This window comes from Helianthus annuus, chromosome 6 (assembly GCF_002127325.2).
Source record: "Helianthus annuus cultivar XRQ/B chromosome 6, HanXRQr2.0-SUNRISE, whole genome shotgun sequence".
Classification (NCBI taxonomy): domain Eukaryota; kingdom Viridiplantae; phylum Streptophyta; class Magnoliopsida; order Asterales; family Asteraceae; genus Helianthus; species Helianthus annuus.
The window spans coordinates 8,527,355-8,537,987 of record NC_035438.2 but is presented as its reverse complement, the minus strand read 5'-3'; the positions used below and the strand labels follow the sequence as shown (position 1 = coordinate 8,537,987).

Genomic DNA, 10,633 nt, shown 5'->3' with positions numbered 1-10,633 from the left:
TTATTGATAAAAAAGGAGTAGAAACACCGAACAGGTTAATTTAAACTGGTTTCTATTCAATGTTTGAAGTTACAAAACCACGAAACCAATTGGACAGAGTTTCCCCTCTGGGAACCAAAACTTGTCCAAATGAGGAGACCTCATCCCTATTTATAGGCATAACCCATTCGCAAGTACCAACATGTGTGAATGGGACTTTATCACGGATGCACCATAGGGACGGATGTGCTCTCTCCGGACGGATGTGATGTCCCATTCGTGCGAATCGGCCATCCGAACGAATGTGATATTTACATTACAAAACCTGATCCGTTTTCACACTAATCTATACAATATTCAACACACATTCTATCTAGCCTATTCGCACAGTGGCGGACATACAAAATATACACCAACAATATTTCAATGACGTGTCTAACTTAACATTGATGCACCTAAATTTAAATGGTTTGACGCATGCACAAATTGTACGGATAATTTTGTCTCCAACTCATTACAACGTGTTTAAAACAACTTATAGTTAAATAACATAAATTGCATCATAGAACATACATGTATTATGTCCTAGATTATTTGTGCGCTTCGCTCGCTTAAATAAAAAAAGTTATACTACAGAATTAGAATTTTTATTTTTTTAATCCGAGTATAGTAGTATTACTTTTTTTTAACTATGTTCTTTAAAATGTCTTGGATCAACGCCATTTAAAATAACGTCAAACTATTACCATTACGTGTCTAGTTTTTCCATACCTAATTCACTTTTTAATAATGGATTCTCAAATTGTAGTGTTTATTACCACATTCCACACAACTACTACTGTACATTCAACTTTTAGGTCTCGTTTATTGTTGTTATGAGTTTCGGTTATGCAAGTACTCTTCCTATTATGATTGTACGTTTTAACCCATTACAATGGTGTGTTCAATTTACGTATATGCCAAATTGCTTACATACATCAATCATCAATGGATGCAAATATTGCTCTCCTATAAAACTCACGCATTCTTAAGTGTGTCACAATGTTATATAACCTGTTTTTTTCGTAGTCGTGCCCCTTTTCTTTGGGTAAAACATGAAACATATTAAAACCATGTTGTACTATTAAAGTTGTAGCATTTTGTTAAAACCAATCGTTACTTCTAACATAGGTTGAGGATATTTGTCGTTAACAACATGCCCAACGTAAGCTATTAATAAGGTATTACAACTATGTTTGTAATTTTTATGCCTCAAATAATGTATCACACACAAATGTATCTATGCATGCATGCATGCTTGCATGTATCGGATCAAATAGATAATTATTTTTTTTGTGCTAAACGAAGCCAGTTTTCAAGATGATTAGTGTAGAGGTTCTTTCATTGAATAATACATGTTTTTAGATTCGATCAGGTGTTCTCATATTGGGCTAAATGTATGGACCCGAGTCTAGGTAAGTTCCGTTCAATATCTATTGGGTCTACTTACATCATAACAAATTAACTTGATATATAGCTTCTTCTCTCGTCCCTCTCCTACAAACGGAGCTTGACTAAAAGTTTCGGGAAGAGGGAAAGTCACGGGACCAACTTTTTTTCCTATCGCTATGTTTCGTGTTATATGTTCGGGTCGGATATTCGATTCGGGTCGGGTCAAACAATAATAACTCCAAATAAAACTACATAATCTTCATTCATTCAAATGAGATGTTTTTACACATTAAAACGCTAAATATTGTTTAACAAAAATAAAGACCAAAGATTTATAATGATAAGAGATAAATGTTAAGTACCTGGACGAAGAATTACAACTCAGCCCAACGATCTTTAAGACCTATAAGATAAAAAAGAAACATCAACTTTGATTTATATATAAAGTAATAACAAACTTTACTTAAAGTTTAGCACGTTCTTCACATTTTTTTAACTCAAAAAAAGAACCCTCACCTTTGATTTATATATAAAGTAATAACAAACTTTACTTAAATTTTAGCACGTTCTTCACATTTTTTTCAACTCAATCCGAAAATACGTATATATATTTTTGAGAATAAACTTGGTAGGGGCAGTATATTTTTAGACAAAATAATTGGCGGGAGTGGACCTATATAATTTTAAAAGTTTCGGAAGAAAAATCGAAAATATTACACTTCTAACCGAAACATTCGTGGGAAGGGGGGGAGGGGGGCACCCCCAGTCCCTTAAAAGCTACACCACAACCTACACATACCCTCTCTCTACTCTAATATTTGTTTTATTATACATATTTCACACATATACACACATATACCGAGTTGATGGTGATAAGGCGATCCACCGATCCCTGAGTGAAGAAACACGGAATCACCGTTGGAGTGATTTGAACCGCTTTATATAAGAGACCGAGAATCACATCTTGTTCTTCCTCTTGAAACCTAAATCTATAATGGAGAAAATAGAAAAGTGGGTGAAGATCCAAAAAGTGGACCGAACTCTGGATCGATCACGATTAGATCTTTAATAGCTTGAGAAGTTGAACCTGCACAAGCAACAAACCGTTAGGCTCGCCGTAGAGGTGGGAGGGCTACTCTGCGACCGCCCTCCAGCGTGAGGATAAGTATTTGTTTAGAGAGAGAAAGTAGAGAAAGAATGAGGACGAAGGTTCAGAAAATCGTACTTGAGGTGTACTTGGAGAGGGTATTTATACCAGTTGGTTTTTAGATGACGTCATTCGGCTGGACGCACTTTATGATGTGCGTCCTTTCCTCGGAGGGACGGACCTATTTTGTTATTGGTCATGGCCTTTTGAGCATTCGGTCCCCTGGAAGGTATACATTCGTCCGACCTTCAAAGTGGTCCGAACTCGGTTATGTATCTACAAGTCCCCCAGTTTATCAAGTTCGAATTTGGACTTGGTAAAATTCGCATGGTCCATTTTGTTGTTCGAACGGTGACGTGGCGTCCGTCAGTTAGTCACCTACATGTGTCCATAGTGTACCCTTCTTGGGAATCGTAACCATCTCCAGAAGTGACATCTGATTGGACAGATGGGCGACCGACTGTCTTACAACATATTTCCTTTATATAAAGGGGAAAATCTTTTTCACATTTTACCTTTTCTTCTCTGATCTCTACTTCTTTCTCTTCTTTTTAATAGCAGCAAATAGTTCCGGTGATCCTTCCTTCTCTCTTTTCTTATACATTCGTCCGACCTTCAAAGTGGTCCGAACTCGGTTATGTATATACAAGTCCCCCAGTTTATCAAGTTCGAATTTGGACTTGGTAAAATTCGCATGGTCCATTTTGTTGTTCGAACGGTGACGTGGCGTCCGCCAGTTAGTCACCTACATGTGTCCATAGTGTACCCTTTTTGGGAATCGTAACCGTCTCCAGAAGTGACATCTGATTGGACAGATGGGCGACCGACTGTCTTACAACATATTTCCTTTATATAAAGGGGAAAATCTTTTTCACTTTTTACCTTTTCTTCTCTGATCTCTACTTCTTTCTCTTCTTTTTAATAGCAGCAAATAGTTCCGGTGATCCTTCCTTCTCTCTTTTCTTCTACAAAGAGGTGCGTTGCTTATCTCTTTTTTGTTTAAATCATGATTCCGGGTAAGGAGAATTTATCCGCAAGCTTTAACGCGCTGATGCAAAAGCAACTAGACAAGTTTATTAGGGTTTACCAGATCTCGGTGTTTTTAATCCAAAGCTTCTGGAGAGAAACCGAGCGGTATGTCCATTTTTTGCTTGTGTGTATAGATAATTTAAAAAAAAATAGTGGATGCCAAATGGCATCTATCCATTGACCTGCAAATTTCATTAACCAATCAAAACACTCAAAACTTAATAGTAAAACCTTCTCGCATACAATATTTAATCTTATCTTATTTTACTATATAATAAAAGAAACCATATAAAGAACACATGGCGCTCTACGAGATAACCTCAATTTTTTTCGCCTAAATAAAAAGATATTATGACTATTAATTAAGTTAAAGTCATCCATTAGTTAGTTGAATTATCTTTTTATTTTTTACCCTTTTATTTTTCAAATTTATTTATCATGTCTTTGCTTTATTATAATAAAATTAAATCCATTTATTATCGTATATAGTGAAAGTTAATACTATAGATCCTTGGATATATAATAGTTAAAGTTAATTAATACTAATACAGATATAGATCCTTCGATATATAACAGCAGTTAACCATATAAATTTATACTTATATATATTATATGGTTTTTTTAAGATATCTAATATTCTTTATACTATGCTGATTTTTTCCTATTTTCTAATATAATATTTATATCAAAGTATTTATTATATCATTAATATACATAGTATTTATAATTAGAGTAAATTATCAAAATCGTCTATGTGGTTTAGGTATGTTTGCCATTTTCATGCAAAACAATTTTTTTTATACCATATAGTCCTTTACTTTTGGAATTTTTTTTGTCATTTTCATCCAAACGTCTGACTTTTTTTGCCGAAATCGTCCCTAAGATTTGGGAAGTGTTGCCATTTTCATCCAAATGTTTGATAGAAAAAATAAAACAAAATAGACGTTTGGATGAAAATGGCAAAAAATTACAAAAGTAAAGGACTATATGGTACAAAAAGTTGTTTTGCATGAAAATTGCAAACATGCCCAAACCTCAGGGATGGTTTGACAATTTACTCTTATAATTATTTAGCCACAACATCACTAACTTATAATTTATTTCTTAAAAACACTTACAATATTATCGTAATTCTATTTCACTGATTCAACCACGTGTAACACATAAGTTTCTAACATTTAATAATAAATAAAAGTAAAGTAAAATATTATAATCTGTGTAATACATAAGCTTATAAGCTAATAATAACAAAAGAAAAAGTAAAATATCTGAATAAGTAAATAATACATGAAAGTTAATTATCATCATATCCATCGCGTATCAAATACATCCGTCAGTACTTTTAAAGATATAACTTTTTTTATTATGTAGTATATAAAATTAGATTTGTCTTATAATTTATTTCTTAAAAACAGTTACAATATTATCATCATTATATTTTATTGATTCAACCACGTGTAACACATAAGTTTCTAACCTGTTAATAAATATATAAAAATAGAGTAAAATGTTATAACTTGTGTAATACATAAGTTTCTAACCTAATGATAAACAACAAAACAAAGTAAAATGTTATAATAAGTAAACACTACATGAAAGTTAATTATCACCATATCCATCGAGTATATCCGTTAGTATTTTTAAAGATATAACATTTTTATTATTTAGTATATAAAATTATATTTGTTCAACCACGTGTATTACACGTGGTTTTTTAAGGGTATAACTTTTTTACTACTTTCTATACACAATTATATTTATTCAACCCATACAGCACACAAAGTTTTTAAAGATATATAAGTTTTTAATTATTTGGTATATAAAATTAGTTTTCTTCAACACATACAATACACGAGTGGTTTTAAAGATATAACTTCTTTTATATTTAGTATATAGAATTACATTTATTTAACCTGTGTAATACACGGGGCTCTAACCTAGTAAATTATATATAGGAAATATACAAATTAGAAAATTGATTTTATATTAGATTTTGTAAAACAATGATGGTGGTGGTGGTATGTGTTGCCAATGGGAATCTGTAGTGGCGCGGTTAACAAGAAGAGGGTCATAGTGGTGTGGCGTCGTCGACTGGTGCGATTATGGTAGGGTGGCGGCGACAGTGATGATGAGTGAGTGAGATATTCCAATTCGTTTGGTTTAATTCCTTTGCAATTTTGAAGAAAATATTATATTGCATTTTGAATTTGTATAAATTCATTTCAATTCCAATTTCATCATATTCCAATCAAACATGCTATCATTTAAAAATTAGATTTCAAATTCGACGAAATACCCGCATAAAAAAGTTGAAACTATAATCCTTCATATTCAATATAGAAATCCAAAAAAACAAAACTCACCCTCTAATTCTAGTAATTGGTTATCATTAACTATCGACGAATAACCCTTAGTTAAAATATATGTGAGTGAGGATACACTTTTGAAAGTTGAGTTGCTTCTATGCTAAACAATTAAAAAGGAAGACCTTCTTTTCCTTTTTTCCTGGCCCATTTGTTGCAAAGTTAACCCAAAAGCGAATAATATTTGAAGCCCAAGTATTGTTGATTGCCACTTTATGCTTTTGCCAGCTTGCCATATACATTTTCATGAATGATTGAAGCTTATTTTTAAATTGATTTACTTCCGATAATAGACACGATCACTAACTAGTAATCACTCACTACTATACATCTTTCTTAAAATATGTACACCGTACTAATTAGATGATATTTAAATTATTCTTTAAGATATGCTAGATTTTCCTTTCTTAATGTAAATATAAATAAATATAGATTAGGATACACATATTAACTTTTACTGTGATCCATAAGATAGTTACGTTATCGTCTACTTATCAAAGTGGCTTTGTTCAAGTGGACGTTGATATCCAAGTATGTAAAATGGTGTTTCTCCGTAAGAGGTCAAGAATTCGAGTCCCAGTGTAAACAATGGTGTAGAATTATAAATAAATTAATTTGTTATTGAGAAAAAAAAAGTAAAGTAAACGTCTACTCCACTTTCTTTCTACTTTTGATTATATGCCAAGAATTATATACACAATTGTACGAAAAAATAATTTATTTAAAATTGGTTCTATATCAAATCAAACGCGTAACATGTAACAAAAAAACAATAAAAAGCAATGAGAAAGAACTTTGCTTTAGTTGTGATATATCAGACAGTTACGTAAACAACTACTCCTCTTTCTTTCTAATTTCGACTATATGTCAAGCATCATATACACAATTTTATTAAATAATTTTTTCAATTTACTTAAAATTAGTTATGCAATAAACACGTAACACCTAAAAAAAGCAATGAGATTATAATGGTGATAAATGCATATAATGTGAACCAAAATTAGCTACCAATAATTGATGAACAACAAGTTAGGTGTAGACAAAGCCAAAAAACCTTTTTCATTATTGTTTGAGATGGTAAAACTACAATAATTAATCAAAGAAAATCACAGAAAAACATCCTGTCAAACTCTTCACTTGATCGCAGGTAAAACATTCTTCTGCAATTGTTTGCTGTCGAATCATCAAAAGTCAGAAAATTAAAAAAAAAACTAATATTAGTGACCGAATCGGAATACCATTCCCATATATTCATATAAGATATAACCACTTCAATTCTTAAACAAAGAAGAATATTATTATAAAAAAAACCGGCAGAATGATTTGATTTTGAACCCGGTTGATGTTTATCCGACCCGGACCCGAACCCGAAATCTGACCCGGTGGTGGTGGATTGTAGTAGTAGAATGGGAAGTATGGTAGAATTGGATTGGGTGGTGGTGGGGTAGGGTAGCCGTAGCCACCACCGCCGGGGGGTGGTGGTGGAGGGGAGTAGTATGGAAAATTTGGAACCGATGGGGTGGCGGGAGGGGGGTTGCTGGTGGGAGATGGTGGAGAGGGTGGTGGCGGGCAATTTGTGTCGGCGGGCGGTGGTGGTGAAGGTGGTGGTGGTGATGGTGGGGGTTGGCATGGGTTTTCGCATTCGTCGCACATAGTGCATGAGACTTGGTCTCGGGAATATGATGTTGTTCGGGCGGTAACGGTTCGGAGATTGGGGGTTCCAACCATGATGATAAAAATAGTAAAGAGAAGAGATGTGTGGGAAAAATGTGTCATGGTGGGATGAGGATTTGGAAATGAAGCAAGGGGTGGATAGGTGTGGGGGGTTGGGGGTTTATAGGAGTCGAAAATGTTGAAAATAATAATAATAATTGTTATTTAATTGTCTTTATGATTTTGTTTTAGTTTGTGTGTAATTTTACATGATATGTTATGTTTTAGTATTTTTTTTTTCTAACAGGATTTACTTAATAATGACACCCAAAAAAAACCTTAGTAAGAAGTTTAAAATGTTATTTAAAGTCGAAACGAATTTCCAAATGTAAATGATAAGAAAGTGTAAAGAGTAAAGAGGAAAGTGGGAGGCAGGATTCGGTGGGTTGTAGTATACGCCACCATTGTCATCGTCGTATCATTATTATTTTCCACCAACACTAACACCTTTCACAATTCAACATTGACATTTGAGTCTTTGACAATAGGGTGATAGATTTTGGTATTCAAATAATTTATTTAGTTATAAAATTGAACTAGATTTAGCCCCCGTCGTGATACGACGGTAACTATATCATACACGTCAATTTGTATCTTACTATAACCATATACAATATACAGGGTCAGGATTTAGAGAAAACGGTAGAAAGTGTGAGAACGAGGAGAACGCTTATTGATCGTCCGATCAAAATAATCTATGGACTAGATTGGCGCGGTAGCATTTTAGTAAATAACACTAATTTTATTACGTGGACGCGCTTCATTAAGGGTAAAAAAGTAAAAAACCATTTCTCACATAAAACGCTATTGAAAAATAAAACGCCAAATACATACAAAACGCCAATTTTATCACTGTGTACTTTTTTCTGTGTTTTTATTTAAGCTCTCTTGCTACAAAAACACAAAAAAAATATGAAACGCCATTATATATAACGCCAACGCTTACATCAGGATAAATGTTAATTACATTTTTTGTTATAAAAAAAACATCCCGCCTAAACTACGCGTCAAAAAGAATTCTATAAATAGAAACGTCTCACCACCTTCCCGTTTATCACACCAAAAAAACACAAAAAAAACACATAGTGGTTGCTAAAAAAAATTACAACTCAATGTAAAACGCCAAAAAATACAACGACGACAAACATCTTTTCTTTGATCCCCAGTAATGTTCTGCATGAAGCTCCATAGAATGATTTGTTACGTGAGTGAAGCAAGATTTTGCTGTATGAGATGGACAAAATTGAAAAAAGAGGGACTGATGACACCCATATGTCATACTGTCATCTTTGTTCCGGAAGAAGGTTTGGATGATACGAAGAGACCTATACCAGTGTAAATGCTACTTTGGCCTTGATGATTATAATGAAGACGACAGGCAGATAGCATCCACCCACACGGGGTCGATCTATGTCTCCAACATCCAAAAAGACACTTCAACACATGAACAAAGAAAATAAACAACGCCAAACCCAAAACGCCATTTATTTGTCACATTTCTTGTAGTTTCAAAAGAAAAAAAAAGACTAATGACACTGAAGATTTAAAATCATAAATTGCTTCTACTTTGTTTTTTTTTTTCTTAATCTATTGTTTGTTTTGTAATTCCAGTTAATAAAAAACAAAAAGAATATTAATGCTATAATGAAAAATATAATAAAACGCCAAAATTAGCGAACGCGTGTAAAACGCCATAATGCCATAAAAACGCCCTCAAAAAACTACCAAACTATAATAAAATTAATTTGAACAACTAATATTATAAAAAAAGCGTGAAACAATGTGCAAAGAATATAAAACAAAAAGAAGTCCAATAGTTATCTAACCGCCATTGGAAAACAAAACGCCATAATTACAGCCGTCAAAGATTTGACGTGAAAACAGTTGAGTCTGAAAACAAAACACGGTAAACTGCAAAAAACAGTAAAATGAAACGACGGAAAACATAACTACTAACATTTATTATATTTATTTATCTTTTTCAAAACGCCATAATTACCTGTCATACGCGGGAAAAAAAATCAATATAAAAGAAGAACATGAGAACCCAAGCTCAAACACGCCAATAAATTTGACTAAAACGCCACATATTGTCCAAAACGCCAAAAAATTTAAAAATGGCTAAGGTTATTGCATGGAGGTTTGAAAGGAAAGAGAAACGATTCATCATAAAGTTCTCTGATAGGAGAAGGGTAAAGGTAAGGACAATCAAAGCCATGTTTGGAATGAATGAAAATGTTCAGAAGGATATCCTGGCCCTTGGGGTTCTAATAGACAACGATTGTGAAAGAACGAGAACTGTAATAAAAAGACTGAAGAGAAAATTTCCAGTAGAAGATGATGATGATATTGAAGATACTCATATACCAAAACTTAGCAGTTCGATATTGCATGAGGAAGAAGGAACACTTGAAGTGACTTATAAAAACGGGGTGCAATATTCAAGGCCAATGGAAGAAATGTTGAAGACAAGGTTGCTATCTATCGTTGAACAACTCTGTGATTTAACACCTTCAAACGATCCAAAAGCGAAGGATGCAGTGATATTCAAGAATAGGCTGCAGCAAAGAAGAGACGAGCTAATGGCGTTATACGCAAAAATGAAATTTGATGATGAAGAATCTGAAGAAAGTGAAGAACAAAGCGATGGGTACATCTCTGATGTAATCCCACCTACGGAAGACTATTAGTTTATTTTGATTTTCATGTTATTGTAGTTTTATAAAATATTAATCTATGGTAATCAATTATTAACAAAAAGATACAAAACGCCAAAAATAACATGGAAAAAGCCATAACGCCAAAAAACTAACTATGTGACACAAAAAGAATTAATTCAACGAAAAGAAATCTGAGAAAAAACAGTAAAACGCCAAATAATTAATAATTCTACATAACGCCAAAATTATCTTGCACGCAAAAAATAAAGTAGCATGTCAAACGAGAAAATAGTGAAAGGAGAAGAATACTA

General features: G+C 33.1%; 1 protein-coding gene across 1 annotated transcript; it reads right to left on the bottom strand.

Annotated features, from left to right (window-relative positions):
• Positions 1–6,985: 6,985 nt before the first annotated feature.
• Positions 6,986–7,769, bottom strand: LOC110864576 (extensin-like). Its single transcript, XM_022113677.2, has one exon. It carries the CDS (start codon positions 7,723–7,725, stop codon positions 7,228–7,230), a length of 498 nt encoding a protein of 165 aa, XP_021969369.1. The 5' UTR covers positions 7,726–7,769; the 3' UTR covers positions 6,986–7,227.
• Positions 7,770–10,633: the final 2,864 nt, after the last annotated feature.